General features: G+C 37.5%; 1 protein-coding gene across 1 annotated transcript in view; it reads right to left on the minus strand.

Annotated features, from left to right (window-relative positions):
• LIX1 (limb and CNS expressed 1) overlaps window positions 1-18,468 on the minus strand; it is a 60,500-nt gene that overhangs the window by 19,219 nt on the left and 22,813 nt on the right. Inside the window, exon 7 of the mRNA XM_032593806.1 lies at window positions 14,500-14,663. Within this exon, the coding sequence (XP_032449697.1) occupies window positions 14,500-14,663 (164 nt within the window). The remainder of the gene's footprint in view (window positions 1-14,499; window positions 14,664-18,468) is intronic.

Raw genomic sequence — 18,468 nt, forward strand, 5'->3', positions numbered from 1 at the left:
ATATAGCTTGTTGAATGACATTCAGCTTGTTGCTGTATTCAGTTGAATACAGTCTAGAAAATTCAACAAGTCTTTTTTTTTTAATTTTTTAAAAATATTTTTATTTATTTTTGAGAGACAGAGACAGAGCATGAGTGGAGGAGGGGCAGAGAGAAGGAGACACAGAATCTGAAGCAGGCTCTAGGCTCTGAGCTGTCAGCACAGAGCCCAATGCAAGGGCTTGAATTCACAAACCCACGAACCGTGAGATCATGAAGTGAGACAAAGTCAAACACTTAACTGACTCAGCCACCCAGGCACCCCAAAAATTCAATAAGTCTTTAAGGCACCTGACAAAATGCTCAAAAAACCCTCAGAAAGAAGAGAATTAAATACATGTACTTATTATTTTAAAAATCCCATTTCAATATACCCTGTATGGTATGTATAACACAGTAATATAAAAATCTATTAATATGTGAATTTCTGAGGGATAATTGCCATTAGTTCAGGCACTCTAAGATTACCATTTTTGCTTGAATGTAGAATATGTTTATTATTCTTTGTAAAGTCAGTTTCCCATCAGAAAGCAAAGTTTTTGCAAATATTACCTGACATCTGTAGGAGTATCCCATTTTAATAGGAATTTTCTTTACAAAATCTATGATAGAGCCATTGGGGGTTTTAGAGTTTAGAGAAATTAGATTCAGATCTGGGCAATCTTAAGAAACTTTATATAGCTTTCTATCTAAATAATAGCAATTTAAACTGTCTTTCATAGAGAGAGACCTAGTAAACACTACTTAGATAAAAGAAGCTATCTATTTTAAATAAGACCAGCTAAGTAGTAGATCAAAGGCGCCACATACATTTACAACCAAATGGCACTGCTTTTGAGATCAAAGTGCTGCTGGGCTGAGAGAACAGAAGAGCCTTTTCCCAGAAAGCATGAAAAAGGACTACGGAGACTTCACCAATATCAAGATTTTAAAGCAGACACATGTCTTTACTTATTTTATTGTTTCAATGTACAGAATCTTTGGTTAAAATGGGGGAGAAAGTGTACCAATTAATAAGTACATAAAATAAAATAAATTCTGAATCATCAAAAGGCTTTTCTTGCTATTGTTCTTTGCATTTCTAAAAGACAAGTACTTCAAAATGTCTATAATGTTAACCAGCCGCTTTCTTCTAAAATTTAGAGCTACAAATCCAAGCCAGTAAAGGCTGCATATTTTTCTTTAGGGATATTTAAATGGGATCTCTCAAACCATAAGGGCCTGCACTTGGGCAAGAAATGTAGCCAGAAGCAATCTGCTTGGCAAATCTACATCAGAGTGTGGATTCGGTTGTAAGAATAGGTACCATTACGGTTACCATCAGTAGGAAATGCTGCAAGAAAATAAAATAGGGTAAGTGACAGGACACTTTATTCATGTGTCCAAATTGGTCATCAAAGACATCAGTTGGAGAGTGAATGAAGTATGATGTTATTTCAAAACAACTTCCTGCTACAATTAGACTTCCCAGGTTGTATGGTTTATTCTCAGTTTTTCAGCCAGACCCCAATCATAAATACAGATTCGTAAACCATGCCTTATCCGCTAACCATTCTTACTTGTTAATATAGAGAGACAACTTCTGTCCTTTGCACTTTGTTAAAGTGCAGAGCTGGAATATTTAATAGTTGAGATAGTCAGCTGTGGATTTCTTAGGCATGTGAAGCCACATGATTTTCAAGCAGCTAGTAGACCCCACTCAGACATTTATCTTGATGCTCAGATGCCTTTCATTTGTTGATACATTATAAATCACAATAATCATTTCAAAGCCTCCTGGCTCGAATCTAAAATTAAAGCAAAAAATAAAAAATAAATAAAAGAGTGCGGCAGTGCTGAGGAAAACTATTGGAAGGCAGTGGTACCCAGCCCCAAGATAGCTCCCCATGATCTCTGCTCCTGGCATCCACACCCTTATGCAGTCCCCTCCCACACTATTCCAGGGCTGGTGTATGTAACCAATAGAATGTGACAGAAGTTATATGGTATGTCACTTTCAATATTAGGTTATAAACGGGACTGTGGTATCTGTCTTGGTAACACTTGCTTTCTCTCTTAGATAGCTTTCTCTGGGAAAAGGCCACTGCCATGTTGTAAGCAGTGCTACAGAGAAACACACATGGTAGGGAACTAATGCCTTCTGCCAACAGACATCTGAGTGATATTGGAAGCTGATCCTCCAGAACAGATCAAGCCTTCAGATGACTTCAGCTCCAACTGACAGCTTGACTATAAACCTCCAGTATGAGACAATGAGTGTAAGTTTTGAGGTAATTTGTTACCCACCCATAGATCACTGATATAAAGGCATTTCTCTTTGTTATCTTATTTTGCAGATAAGGAAACAGAGGTCATATCCCAAGGTTATATAACTTAAAAAGTGACGAAAAAAAGATTAAACCCCAGGTCTCCCTGACTTGAGAGCCAAGATTTTCAACTACTACACTATTGTGCTTGTCACAGAAATGGTCCCACACCTTGGAATAGATGGAATAAATAATTTAGCTAAAATCTCATAGCACTCCTCAAATTGATATAGTTCTTTAGCCAAAGTTCCTATTTTGATACTCTTTGGGTCATTTTGACAAAAGACTTTAAGATTGTCTCCTCCCATCCCCGCATGACAAATTCAACTTCATTCAGAACAAAAAGCCAAAGAGGAAGCAGTATGCTGTGGCAAGCAACTGTGCTTAGTGAAGAGGGGAATGTGCTGACAATTATTCTATATCTGCTTCCTTTCTACTGTCCTTTTGGTGCTTTCCTCTAACTGGACAATAGGAAGAAGAAAAATGGAGAGAGAGGTCAGCTATGATTAGATGAGAAGATCAAATGTCATCCCTTGTAGGAAATTTCTAATGCTGGCTGGAAGTTACCCCTTGATGAAGTATGGGGCCAAGAGAATTTATAATTCTACCACATATGAGTGCTCAATAATTTTAAGAAGTGTTTGCTAACTCTTCAAGAGAAAAAGTCATTTAAATTAAATGTCCCCAACTCCATTAGATAAGAAATTACCCCAAGACCAGTTCGTTCTTGCCTTATATTTTATTTTGCATGCTAGATCACCAACAAGCCACTAAGAGCCTACACTGTGAAGATCATTGATAAGCCTAGGCCAGGATCTGAACCAAGAGTTCAGAAACTTTAGTGTTCATAGTAAGATCACTGGGGGAAATGGTTAAACATGCACGTTCCCAGGCCCCAATCTGACCAATTTAATCAGTTTCTTTAAAAGGATTGCAGTGGGGAGGTCTGCATTTTAACTTTCTAGGTGATTCTGAGGCAGGTGAATCCAGGACTTCTCTTGGAGGCTTCTGTCCCATTAGTGTCTCATTTGTAAATATCAGGGTCAGAACCATGATTTTGTGGGGCCTGAAGTTCACACAATTTGGTGGACCTTGTTTAAGGAAAATATGAAATTATGAATTTAAAAAGTTGGCACTGTGATTTGGAAGGAAACTAGATAGAAGCTTCACTGGCTTCATGGTTGAAAAGTCTAAGTCTCTCCTCTACTATACCAAAACATTCTATACTTCTATACTCTGGTCACCAACACAACTATTTCCCCCATGCAAACAAATTCTCTGACACCAGCTGGATGTCCTACATTTTAACATAATTCTTAAACTATCTACCTGGAGATAGCATCACATCCCATAGATTAATGGCTCTGTCCTACAAGACTGCTCCCACTTCAGACATCAATAGCAAGTCCAGGTTGTCACCTAGGTTTCTGATTAACCTGTTAAAAATAAGTAGTTCCCATTACTTCCTCCTCTTCTATCATTTGCTAGAACAACTCTCAGAATTCAGGAAAATGGTACACTTATTAGTTTACTCATTTATTATGAAGGGATACAATTCAGGAACAGCCTGAGGAAAAGATGCATAAGGCACAAATGTGGGAAGGGGCTCAGAGTACCATGGCCTTCCCAGGTGTACCACCTTCCCAAAACTTCCATATGTACACTAACCTAGAAGCTCTCCAAGTCCCATCACTTAGGATTTTTGTGGAGGATTCATAACATAGGCATGATTGGTTAGATCTTTGACCATCAATGATTAAGTTAATTTTTAGCCCCTCTCCTAAGAGGTCAGTTGCTTGGTCTGAAACTTTCAATCTTCCACTCATTTGGTTGGTTCCTTTGGCAACCAGCCATCATCATTAGGGGCTTTTCAGAAATCACCTCATTAACATAAACTCAGGTGTGGAAGAAAGGGTTTTTTTGTGAGTAATAAAATATACCTTTTTATTCTTACCACTTAAGAAGTTCTCAGCATTTTAGGAGTTTTGCGCTAGGGACCAGGAAGGATAAAGACATATGTGTTGAAGGATAAGAAATATGTATTTCTTATTATAAATCATAATATCACAATAGGAAGTCCACCTCTGCTATCATCAAAATGTTAATTTCTCACTAGTGAAATTGCTTCTACCAAAGAATCAAGGAATGCAGTGTTCAGGTTGAAAAAAAAATTCTTTATGACAGTTCTAAAATTAGGCCCTTAGGAAGTATATAAGCACTGCTGATTTAAGTAAGTGAGGTCTCCATTTTCCTTTTCTGCTCAGCAGTTTTTATTCCTTCCATGATAATTTCCCAAACTGTGGCACTGTACAATGGCAAATTATTCAACCAAGATTAATTTGTGAGTCAGTAGGTTGTCCTGAAATAAAATAGTAACTTATCAACTTTTTAGGATGTACAGAAGTTCTTAAGTAAAATAAAATTTTGGGTGTCATGTACACGTTATTAAAATTGGGGCGCCTGGGTGGCGCAGTCGGTTAAGCGTCCGACTTCAGCCAGGTCACGATCTCGCGGTCCGGGAGTTCGAGCCCCGCGTCAGGCTCTGGGCTGATGGCTCAGAGCCTGGAGCCTGTTTCCGATTCTGTGTCTCCCTCTCTCTCTGCCCCTCCCCCGTTCATGCTCTTTCTCTCTCTGTCCCAAAAATAAAAATAAACGTTGAAAATAAAAATTAAAAAAAATAAAATAAAATAAAATAGAAATGCCTGGGGTGCCTGTGTGGCTCAGTAGGTTAAGTGTCTGACTTTGGCTCAGGTCGTGATTTCACGGCTCGTGAGTTGGAGCCCCGCATCGGGCTCTTTGCTGATGCTGATAGCTCTCGGAGCCTGGAGCCTGCTTCAGATTCTGTGTCTTCCTCTCTCTCTGCACCCCCCACCCCAACCTCTCAAAAATAAACATTAAAAAAGAGGGAAAAAAATAGAAATGCCTAATAAGAAATGAATTTTAATGTTAATTATTTATTAAATACTTTACAAGTATTGATAAATGTGTTACTGTTCCTAGAAACCTGGTTAGGCTGGCACAATTTATACTCTGAACAGTTACTTTCCTGAGAGCCTTAATTTGATTAATAATTTTCCCCATGCTTAGTATTAGAAAATAGGAAGAATACATGGGTTGAATGGCTGTTTCTGGACCTCAAGATGTTACTGTACATACATCTCAACTACAGTGTTTTCCATAAGAAAGCACATGGAAAGACATCAATATAAGTAACTTTTTTCCATCTTAAACATCAGACTTTTTAGTATTTTTCATATATTTATTTATTTATTTATTTATTTATTTCAATTCTCTTGTGGCTTCAAGTTTTTTGTTTTTTTGTTTTTTTTTTTTTTTTGAGAAAGAGAGAGACAGATGGACAGACAGACAGCATAAGCAGGAGAGAGGGCAGAGAGAGGGGGGACAGAGGATCTGATGCAGGCTCTGCGAGGACATCAGACTTCTGTCTGCTGGGTGACTGAGCCACCCAGGCGCCCCTTTCATATTTGTATTTGAAAGACATCAAGAAAAAAAAATGGTTTGTAGGTCCAAAATGTACAAAACCAAGTTAGGCACACTTAACTCAGTCCCTACTAATGATAGCCAAGGAGTTGAAAAATAGTCTATTTAAGAAATTAGATTTTTGAATAAGAACAGTAATAGCAAATGTGACAGATCGAATCTACGTATGAATTCAGACCTGAAAATGTTGTCCCCCTTGGGGTCAAGGGCAGGTCAGTGTTACTTAGGTGGCATTCCCTGAATGGCACATTTACCCAAGGGATATCCTGAGCTGGGACTTTGCAGGTGGCAAAACCAAATAAACTGACTGAGAGGTGAGAATTCTTGCCCAAGTCCTTTAGGCTGTCAAGTCTGTCATTCAGGTGGTTGGAAAAATTTTGCTTTTGGGAATCAGAGTTCAAATCTCAGCAAGCGACTTGCAGAGTTGTGTGTGTATGGCCTGCCAGCTCTGGTCAGTGTCACCAACACCTCTGTTTCATCCTGACAGCAAGGCATCAGCACAAAGAATGCCGCAAGCCAGGCCCTGCTGCTAATTGTCCCCTTTTCAGTTCTTTAAGACCTTGACTGCCCTGGTCTAAGCATGAACATTTGCATGTGTTCCAATTTATCTAATTGTGGATATATTAGCATTTTTTCTCCTTCCAGATGGTGATGTGAAAAAGGGCAACCGTTGAAACTCAGTCACTCAAGTTAATATTGCGTCTCTTTCTCTGTAGGTCAGGCTGGCTGCAAATATGTTGGGAGCAATTTGGAACTCTGTGTGTGCTGGGAATCGGGGTCTTTGCTAGGTATGGGGGAGGGGAGTGGTCTGGGAGTCCAATTTTCAGAGAAAACTCACCAGTTCCTGTCAACTGAAAGAAACGTTTCATGCACATGGTGGGTCAGAATGTTATTTTTATAATATAAACCACCTGGCCTCCTCCTAGTTTACCTCTGCTGCAAATGCTATTCTACACACATACCTAGACCAAGGTCCCTGGTAACTATTACAAAACCATGTTGTGTTTTGCTCCTTGCGTTTTTTTCTTTCCCCTTTTTTCTTTTATTCCTTTGCTTTTTTCAAGTTCAGGTGAAGACAAGATGAATTGATCAGGGCTCAAAGTTTTGGTTTATTTTTATAGTTGCTTTGATGTAAAAGGACTTGGCTCTGATTGCACTGAGAGGGATGGAGGGGGGACGGGGCAAGATGGAGTCAGCTTTTCTTCCTCACTCAGCAACTCGAGAGACAGTATCTTCCTAAAGCTCATTCAACTAGGGGCTTGGAGACTCCTGTGAAGATAGTCCCAAGTCTTTATTTACTGTGGATAAATAAATAAGGGCTGGGGAATAAATACAACATCTCATTAAAACAACATGCACTCCTGGGATGCCTGGGTGGCTCAGTCGGTTAAGCACCAGACTTCGGCTCAGGTCATGATCTCGCAGTTTGTGAGTTCGAGCCCCATGTCTGGCCCTGTGCTGACAGCTCAGAGCCTGGAGCCTGCTTTGGATTTTGTGTCTCGTCTCTCCCTGCCCCTCCCCCACGTCTGCTCTGTCTCTCTCTATCAAAAATAAATAAAATGTAAAAAAAAAAAATAAATAAAAAACAATATGCACTCCCAGTTTCATGGGCAAGTCATTAAAGTCTTGACATATGACTTTCAAATGGGAAGGGGCTATAACTAGCCTTCCTATCTTTGGGTCTCATTAGTTGCAACACAGGATGCTTTCCTGTGGAGATTTCTACCAGGAAATGCCTCCTTTAGAAGTTACATTACATTGCATGGTGTGTTGTGCATTTGGGTCAAGGTGTACAAGTCTGGAGACAGAGAAGAGAGGTCATGGATGATTTCAAATAGAAATACTTTGCATTAAAACAGCTTAAGTGTAGGGTAAGAGTCTCAATTTTCTGGCAGGAACTAAATCTCTATTTGGGACACAGAATGTTAAGGCTAGGCCTTATTTAATAAACAGTGAAAAAAACATTATGATTCCATTTCACCAAGTCTATGAATTAATCATATTTTCTATTAGTCCATGTCTCCTGGTAAAAACTTACTTTTATAAACTTAGTTTGTTGTGATTTAAATATACTTTTAATTCCGTGGACTTTGAGAAGAATCATTCAATGCATGAAAGTGTAAAACATGTGTTTTATATCTGATAATACAGGGGAAGTATGCTTACTACCATAAGTAACTAAAACACAATAAAATCAAACAGTCCTCTCCTTCTTTTAGGCCATATATATGGAAAAGTAATTTTTCTAGGTATCTTCACAGGCAAAAGTTTTGGTGTGAAAATTAAGAGGCATAAAAATGAAAAGCCTTTTAGAGACAGAGCTTTGCTAGGAGCTCATCTGCTCTGTGTGTTCCTCTCACATCTCTCAACTGTGCAGCCGTGTTATGCAACACCAAATATTTGTTGAAAAAAAATCAATCAATGGCTTGCCTCTGGAAATATGAAATGTCTCAGTTCTGTGGGGTGGTTGACAATACACAAAACAGCCTAAATACCCGAACCATGTTTAACACCTATATTTATTTTCTGTGAAGAAATTTTAACAACAGCGAAATGTTTATGTGAAAAAAGATATGATACCCAAATGGCTTAGTGTCCTGTACTTCAAATAAATCGAGCTATCACATCAGTGTTTTAGCCAGGGGACACATTTTTTATTCAATCCCAAGTTACGCACATAAATAATCGCATGGTCTAGTACTACACTCAAAGGAATTTTTGGTTTTTATTCCAAATAAGAATGAAGTTTCATTAATCCAAATCACCTTAGCAGGCTACCTGGAAGGCCACGTCACTGGCCGGAAAACAAAATTTGAATCAAACCTTTTAATCAAAATAGAAAATAAGATAAAATACTCAAATAAGTTCTCCTTTTGCATTTGAAAACAGAAACAGCTGCTGAAGCAGTGAGTGGCTTTCCTTCTGAGTTCATCAAAAGGGGAGCCAGACGTTGATCTGATGGCCTCTGTGTTGCTCTTATTGTAAAAAAATGGAAATTACTGCAAGTTTTCATGGTCATGATATGTGGCTAGGGAAGGATTAACTGCCTAGACGAAAATGGCATAAAGAAAATATGTCCAAAATGCATGAATTCCTACCTAATGCCTGTAATATTAGAGGATGGTTTCTGTTATAAAAGACACAATAAGAACTAATGTGTTTCAATATAACTTTCTAAAAGAAAAATAATTTAATATCAATAGGTCATTTATTCATTGTTTTGAAATTCAAAAATGAATCATATTTTCACTTCTCTTTTTCTAATACATAGTAATTTAGGAAGGCATAGTTTAAACAAGATTATGGCTGCTGTCTTTCCCTCCGGCTCTTTGTTTTTTTGTGGCTTGTGGTGTCAAGACTAACTGAAAGTTCTTTAATTAGTCTTCTTGGACACAAGCCTCCCATTTACTTCAGTGGGAGGTTTCTTTGCATAAAACCAGTGGTTTGTGTCCATCAGAGCCTTTTGACTGCTTTCCTTTGATTAATCAGAAGACTAAAGCTAAGTCTGAATACCATTTTTCTAAAGAATGAATGGGCATAATCTCTTACAGCTTTCATGAAACCAGAAGGATTAATCCTTCAATCCAGTCCCATACTCCACTTCAAGTATTTTCAATTACTTGGCACCATTGGAGGTGACGTCCATGGCTCAGTAAGAAGGCTACTGCTGGCATAATGGTTTCTCCATGTCTCAGCACATGGTCTTGGCATTAATAATCCATCATGAAATGATTTGCAGTGCACAAGGGTGACATTTGATTATGTGAAAAGCATTGCAGGAATGAGCATGTAGGCTCTTACTGGCCAACTGCTGGCAAAAACATGATGAAATGTTATATGGTGAAAATAACATTTAAGATGGTTTCTGAACTGACAAAGAAAAGGGTAAGGATGTTGCTTTAGGAGAAATTTTCTTTCTTTTTTCTATTTCCTGGTTTTCCTTTCTCAAATCATATTTTGGAAGGCCAAATGGGTTAAGGGACCAGATTTGTCAGCCAATCACCCAAACACATTTTCAAAACATTTGATTCAGGAAATTCTGCATCTTTTAAAGCAACGATGTTAACAATCCTCCTGAGAACCTTAAAATATAATGATTTAAACATAAGGTAAAGGAGACTCTGAAATGATTAGAGAAATCACCAAGAGGCTTCCCTATTGAAGAGTTCAGTTTTCTCATTTTGTCTTCTATTTTTTAAAGACCACAAGGAGGATGTTGAATGTACTATCTAGGGGAAGCCCTATCATTTTAAGTAGAAATTTATGAGATGATTGGGAAATTCATAATTCTCAGTGTAGTGAAAGCAAAAAACAAAAACAAGAAAATTTGAGTTTCTTAAACTCATGTGCTCTAGACCCATGCACTGATCTGTCATATACATTATATTCTAGATAGATTATAATGAATGCACTTACTACATAAGGACAGACATAATGAACACTTGGGTGAGAGGATGGCCAAATCTTGCTTATTCATGGGCATGGGTATAGGGTGGAAGGAAAGTTATTACACATAAATTAAAGTCAGAGAGACTTAGATGGTTTTTTACAATAATATTTTTAAATTAAGCCACAGATATGAACATAATAATATTATCTGATTTTAATGTTTCTGACTTTTCCTTGCCAGCCCACCATCTTATAGTTAGGTAAAATACCTTATTTGATATATTGTATTGCATATAATAATATATATACTATTTTATATATCAATGAAGAGTGATCGTATACAATAATGGACAAATATAAACTTCAGTGATTTCTTTAAGTTTATTTATTTATTTTTGAGACAAGAGTGTGAGAAGGGGAGAGGCAGAAAAAGAGAGAGAGAGAGAGAGAGAGAGAGAATCCCAAGCAGGCTCCACACTGTCAGTGTAGAGCCCAACGTGTGGGTTGAACTCACAAAGTGTGAGATCATGACTTGAGCCTAAATCAAAAGTTAAATGCTTAACCTACTGAGCCAGCGAGGCGCCCCTAAACTTCAGTGATTTTTGAGATTTTTTATTCATTCATTTAGCTATTTCTTCAACAAAATTTATTAGGCATTACTATATGCAAAGCACAGTGCTTGGAGTCATAGGGATAGGATACAGAGCCTATCTCTGAGGCATTTACATTTTATTATAGACTGTGCATATGCATATAAGTATATGCATATAAGTAGTAGCTAGAAGAGGTCAAGATATAAATGAAGAACAGTTAGGCTGAAGCATTGAGTGTCAGAAGAGGAATTCAGGGAGATAAAGTTGAAAGGGAAAGTTGGGGTCCAGTTTAAGGAATTTAAACTTTAATAAGAAGGTAATAGGGAGCCACTGAAAACCTTTTTTAAATTTTAATTTTGAAATAATTGTAGACTTATAGAAGAGTTTCAAAGATAATACAGAGACTTCCCAAAACGTAGTCAATATCATCTAAGTTTTTTTAATATCATCTAAGTTTTCATGTTTTTCAGTATAATTGTTTATGTAGTATTCTTATATTATACTCCTATGATTGCATTCCTTTTATCATGCTTAGTGTAGTATATGCTTTGTATTGTTTCTTACTCAGAAATGCCAAAAATGTTTTTTATTAATCTTTTCAAAAGAATAGTTCAGTTTTGTTGACCAGGTTTGCCATTTTTTGCCCTATGACATCAGTTCCTCCAAACCTATCTTACATAGAAATTCAATCTACATTGAAATAAAACCAAAAACTAAAACCCAAACCAGTGAGATCAATTACAAATCTAGTATCAAAAAAAAAGGCTCTTGATCCATCTGTTAAGCAGAATATTTTCTCTAAGTCCCACGGAACTCTGTGATTCTTTCATCATGATCCTGTTTGGAATATGGTAGGCCATTTCCATATTATAGAAATTTTACATTATAGAAATGTAAAATAAATTTTCATTTCTATATGAAAATTTGTGACTTCTTTAACTCAAAGAAAATTGTTTCTGTTATATATTTATTCACCACTATTTCCTTTGTCTCTTTCTAGAACCCTTATGAGATTAACGTTTGCCTCCAGGATTTATCCCCATATCTCCTGTATTAATTTTTTTTCCCATCTCTTTGTCCTTTTGCTCTATGTTGTAGAACATTTACTTTACTAATAAAATTTTTACTTTGTCATCCTTTACTAATTTGGCTGTGACCTATGTTTACTCATCTATTTACTCCTCTTTTATTTATTTATTTTTATTATTCTAATTTGGCAACCATATTTTTAAATTTCTTGTTCCCTGCCTTGTTTCATAGCTATTTCAAGGATAAATATCTTTCCACAATTTTCTGAGGATTCTCACTGGAATCCTCTCTTATGTCATCTGTTGCTTGAATTCTTTATATTCTTTTTTTTTAATTTTTTTTTCAACGTTTATTTATTTTTGGGACAGAGAGAGACAGAGCATGAACGGGCGAGGGGCAGAGAGAGAGGGAGACACAGAATCGGAAACAGGCTCCAGGCTCCGAGCCATCAGCCCAGAGCCTGACGCGGGGCTCGAACTCCCGGACCGCGAGATCGTGACCTGGCTGAAGTCGGACGCTTAACCGACTGCGCCACCCAGGCGCCCCGAATTCTTTATATTCTTATGTTTGTTTGACTTGGCCTTTCTCTTCTGTTTTTAGTTTTCCTCAGATGTTTGGTGGTCTTTAGACCATTTACATTCATGGACAAAGAGATTCATTCAGGTGGCTGGCAAGACCTTGTTTTGTGTCTGAGTAGTTCTGCCACAGAGCAAGTTCTGCCTAGAAGGTCTCCTCTGAATGAGAAGTCTGATGGAAGCTCTGTATGAGTAGGCAGACTTCACCTTAGAATGCTCAATGATGGGCCCACAGGTTCACATGATTTGGGAATCCCTTTCTCAGTTGCTGCCTTTCTTCCCCTTCCCCTCTCCCTCATCCTTGTCTAAGTATCTGTGGTTATGTTAAAATCTGTTTTGAGGCTTCTAGACCTGCCTTCAAATCATCTTCATTAGGCAACTCACTGTCATTAGTCAGAGGTCAAATAGAGGTCCACTGTTGATCAATGTTCAGGGTAGGAGAAAGCAAGACCTCCGTAGCGGGCTGGGCCAGAAGTTTTGAAAACAGTTCCTGAAAATTACTGTCATGCTACTGTCAGAATAATCCTTCTGAAACACATTTGAATGTATCAGTCTCCTGCTCAGAATCCTTCAGGGGTTCTGATTGTATACAGAATAGAACCTGTTCTCCTTTGCAAAGTATGAAGAAAATTTATGGTTTGATATGAGTGCCTATTCCATCATCTCCTACCATTTCCCTGCCACAGACACACTTAGGTTTCCCAAAGTCTGAAAGTGCTTGTGGTTTTCTCTTCCTCCAGGCCTTTCCACATACTGTTCTGTATGCTAGGAATGCCATGTCCCCTGTATTGACTGGCAAAGACACCCTCATGGTTTGGGTCTATTTATTAGACTCACTCCATAAAGGTTTGAAATAACAAGTAATAGATACACAGTAGCAGGATAAAATAAATGAGTAAGGCACACTAGGTGCAAAGGGAGAGTAAAGGTAGAAATATAAATAATATCAAGTATAATGTTAGTCCTTAATTATGTGACATTAAGTTTTGTAGACTCACACTGCAAAGAGGTACACTATAAATTTGCCTCTGGGGTTCCTAGTTGTCAAACCTAAGAGGGAAACTTGAATGCTTGTTGAGCATATAGTTCATAAACTATAATTAAAGCATTTTTGCCAGTTATGGAAAATTGAGAGAGAAAGTTACTGCATTAAAGGAGTACTTAGAAAGGTGATTGGTAAACTGAGAAGTTTCTTCTTTATGCTTTCATTGACCCTCATCTATAACTATTTGATTACTATAATTTTTTTGCACACTTATTTCTCCAAGGTATGGACTATATCCTCATCACTTGGCCCAATGCTTGATATTTCCTAGTCAATGAATATTTGTCATATACACTGGACAATCATAAGTTGATGGTTAATATAGGCAATGTTTTTGTGTGAGTTGATATACAACTAGAAATGCATCATCATTTACGTTAATCATAAACAAAATAAAGATTTAACCAACTAAAAGAGCCTTTATAATAATTACCAAAAAATACTTAGAATACCTGGTATGTGCATATAAGTATATTGCATATATATCAGATATGACTCCCAACTAACACCACGGATATTATTCCCCATTTCAAAATCAGTGAAATCAAGAAGTTAAAATCAGCTTCCCAAGGATATACAGTTATTCAGAGGCAGAAGTTGGGCTTAGTACAAGTGCCTGAACTCAGACCTGTGAGTCTCAACCTTTGCTGTTGGTTCGTGCTTTGGTGTGTAGTAGATTGATTAGCATTTGATTACAAAATTGATGGAAGGCCCCTGATGGAAGGACTTTGCAAGAGTTTCCTTGTTCTGTATGGTTTATTCTAAAATATTCTGAGGGGAAAGGCAGCAGCTATCAGCAAATAAAATGCTATAAAATTAATTTTCCACAAAGAAACATCACGTAATTTAAAACACTTACATTTAAAAAAATTGGAAGACCTGACCAACCTGTATATATAATGGAATGTGACACAACTTACTTTTCACTACGACCAAGAAAGCTTATAATGTTACCATTTTATAAAACGACTTACTCTCTTAACCCAATTAACTTTTCCTGACCAATTTATGGTTGTTTCTTACCTGAAAGTTGCCAAAACAGCTTCCCCCTGGGAGGGTCACATAACTCACAAAGGGCGGTCCTGGAGATGGCAGTGACTCATAGACCACCACGCCTTCACTTGGGAATGCAGCCCTCTGCTGCTGCTTGCTTTCCCAAAATTCCTGTAACATTGACACAACATTCACTGAAAAACACAAAAAAACACAATTGGTTATTAAGGAAGGATGTACTCTGGCAAAAACAAAATTTTATTTGCATGCTGGATTGTGTAACATGTCATTTCCAATTTAGGCAGAACAGTATGTACTGTGGGAGTGGGAGGGAGTGCTTTCCTATTTAATGCAAATGTGTTTATCTCTTTATGAGTATGGCTCAAGTGGTTTGGTACCCTAATTCTAATAATGTTGCAGTATATTAAATTTACTTTATAAATTAATTTTTAATATCAAATTAAAAACGTCACTCTTCTTTGAAAATTTGTTTCAATAAACTTTGTTTAGAGCTATGGTTATCCATGGCCCCTGCTCCCTTTCTCATAGATTCTTACACTTACAAAGTGAAAGCCAAATTTGGAGGTAAAGATATAAACAATGCGATTTTAATTGGGACCCACCTAGTATAAGATTTAAGAGGAGAAAGGCAGAAAGAAGAAAACTCTTTCATGCTCCTCTCCATCCCAATCTAAAGGAGAATGAAAGGCAATTGTGTAATAAGCAGGAGGCTGGAAAAAGCCATAAGTGAAACTAATAACATGGAGACCTTGTTAAGGACTACGTCTGTTAGATGACTTCAGAAAACATAGTAATGGCTATAGCCATGTGTTTTAGATTAAATGACCTGTGATAGCCTGCAGAAGTTTCAGATCAAATTTGGTTGGTTTGTTTATCCTGTACTGCAAATTGAATTGTGGAAATTAACAAGGATAATAGAATTGTAGCATCAAAAGAGACCTTACAGGTCATGCAGGCAAAGTTCTGCCTAATGTAGGAATGTCTTACACAACACTATTGACAGCTGCCTATCTGGCTTGCGCCTTAACATAGGGAAGGAGCTGGCACTTGGCACACCTTGAGGCAGCCCGTTTCAACTCTTAATGGTTCTGTGAAAAGATCCTTTTTGGGAGTAAGCTGAAATCTGCTTTCCTGTAAGGTTCCTGCAAGTGGTCTATTTCTCATTTCTGGGGCCTCACAGAAGTTTATCCCCTTATCCACATGAAAGTCCACCACATGCATGAAGGCAATATAGGACATCTGTTGTTTTTGACTGCCTGGCATTTGCTTCCCCTCTTTGTGGGACTAGCATAAAGGTTTTCTTTAAACAATCATCTTTCCTTCAACCATGTCTTCTTCAGGGTTGAGGGATGGAGATTTGACCAAAGCCAAGTCATTTAGAACCAATGAGTGCAGGACTTCTGTTGGAAATGTTCGAAGACCAGATTCTCCCCTTTTTCACTAGGTTGCTGGGAGGATAGGAGGTAAGTGTGGCACTGCCCAAGCCAGGGAGAAATGTGGCTGAGAAGAAAGCCAACACAGAGAAGTGTAAAACCAAGAGATGGAGAAAGAAAGACTAAGTTCCAAAGAAATACTTTGAGCCCCTGAGTCAATGAATCTGCTTTTTCCTTAAATCATTTTGTATTGGTGTCTTTCACTTGTATATGAAAGTATACTAATACAGACAACTCTCAGGTTTCCTCAAGTTCTGGATTAAATAGTTTTTGTTCTTCCAAACAGTCTTTGCATAATATTGTGCCTATGTCCTTTGCATTCTCCTAAATACATTCCTAACTGTGCTTCAAAATGTTGGGCTTCAATAGTTTTCAGGGAGTCAGGAAAGTCACAGAGTTTAACCTGGAGGCAAAAACAATGCACAACCACCTTCTAAGTTGTTTACTAGAGCATGTGGCGCCTTTACCTCATTCCCAGGTCGTGGATCAGTTTCATAGTGTGCAGTTCAGGCAAATTCTCAAGATGCCTAAGGAATCAGATGCCTGTGTATATTTTAAAACTGTAATGGTTAGTATTTAAGAAGTGTTTTGAAAAACAAAAAGGAAAACATAAGACTATCAGAGGGTGTAGGTGAATTAACTAAAAAGTACATGTTGAAGTGGTCAAGGTGAGATTGGTCATTACAGAGTTTTTCATTTATTCAAAAATATTTGAATAATATTTTCTACCAGTTGATGTACTTCTAAATAGAACTTTTATATCCTAAACTGTATTTTTGCTACTCATCTTCCCTGGCCTCCCAGCTCTAAGAAAGCAAGGATTTTTGAGCTTTCTGGTTTGCATTTCTACTTGCATGTGACCACCAGAATTCAGCAGGATGTCTTAAAGACTGAAGCCTAAAACAAAAGCCAGTAAACTGTTGCTCTGATAGTCCACAAGGCACAATAGACTGCTATTTTAAGTCAGTTTATTGTTGGATGAATTTAAGCTGAGAACTGAAGTTGGAAGATGAAGACTCATGATAGTCTAGGTAAAATGAACACAAGAATTTTGGCATGCAAAGCTATGTGGATTAAAGGGTTCAAAGGTATGTAATAAGTAGATTTCTATATGAACACGAGTAGCAGTTTTCAAATTTTTCATTCTGCAACCTTGGAAGACTTCTTTGATAGTTCTGTGTATGTCATCACCTCTAAAGAGTACAACATATGTACATGCACACACACAATCCATCTTTCTATCTCTATCTCCTCTTGTCGACTGGAAAACCTGATGAATGGAGTGCAAAGGGAAGAAGGCCAGCTTGCTATTTGAAATTCCAAAGAATCAGTATAGCAGAGGATACTCTATTTATGAAACATATGATCCTTTATTTTTTTTGAAGTAGTAACAACAAGGTTTATGGGCAATGTCAAAGGAAATGCAAGCAGAGGCTTAAGTTCTGCTGAAGAAAACCACCCAAGTTTGAGGATAGGCCTCACTACACAATTTAGTCCCTAGCCACAATTGCCCTTTGATGCTCAGCTAATGATCCTGTCTCCCTTATTACAGAAAAAAATTGGGCTACCAAGCATGTGATATCCATCCCCACATCTAGTGACGCATCTGCTCAAGTGCCCAGATCCACATTATTTCTTCCAGTCTCAAATGGCATTGTTCTGGTAGTAATTCTCTTCACCTCCTATTTTTAAAGGTTTCCTCTTTATTCACAACTTCTCAGCAGCCATAGGCATGCTCAAGATAATGAATCAATCAATCAGTCAATTAAATGAAACACTCAACCTTGGGACTATTTTTGGCTATTAGTTATTAATATTTTCCTGTTGTGGCTAAGCTACTAGAAAGAATATCTTATATTACTATCTCTGATTCTTTATCTTCCATTCATTTTTAACCCTCCACAATCTGACTTTATTCTTCTGCACTTTATTCCGCTGAAACTGCTCTAGCAAATATCAACAAATCTTAATTTCAGTTCTTATGTATTTGACCTCTAACTGTATTTGGCATAGCTGGTCAGTTTCTTCTAGAAATGTTCATATCTCTAGTCTTTTCTGACAGTATTCATCCTGATTCTGCTTTTCTATTTTTAACCATTTGCTCTCAGTTTCTTTTTTGGGTTTCTCTTCCTCCGTTACCCCTCATGTTGATCTGAATAAAAATCTTGTCTTTTCTTGCTTTCTACCATTTTCCTTAAATGACAGAACCTAGCTCCATGACTGCATCTACCATAATATAAGCCAACGGTTCCCACACCATTCTCCTATAGCTCCAACTTTGTTAATAGATACTTGCTTATTAGATGTCACACATATTCAACATTTTCCAAACTCAACTAATTTTCTTTCCCAAAAACTCTTCTCTTCCTCCTGAAGTATTTAGAAAGTAATATTATGACCTACTCAGTCACCTAAATCAAAAACCTGGCAGGAACCTTAAATTTCATGTCCTCTTTCCATTCTAATAAATGCCCAAGTTTTACCAATTCCATATCCTAATGTCTTGCATAATCTCCACTTCCTCTCAATCTGTACTGCCATTGCT

The sequence above is a fragment of the Lynx canadensis genome, chromosome A1 (genome assembly GCF_007474595.2).
Source record: "Lynx canadensis isolate LIC74 chromosome A1, mLynCan4.pri.v2, whole genome shotgun sequence".
Lineage (NCBI taxonomy): Eukaryota > Metazoa > Chordata > Mammalia > Carnivora > Felidae > Lynx > Lynx canadensis.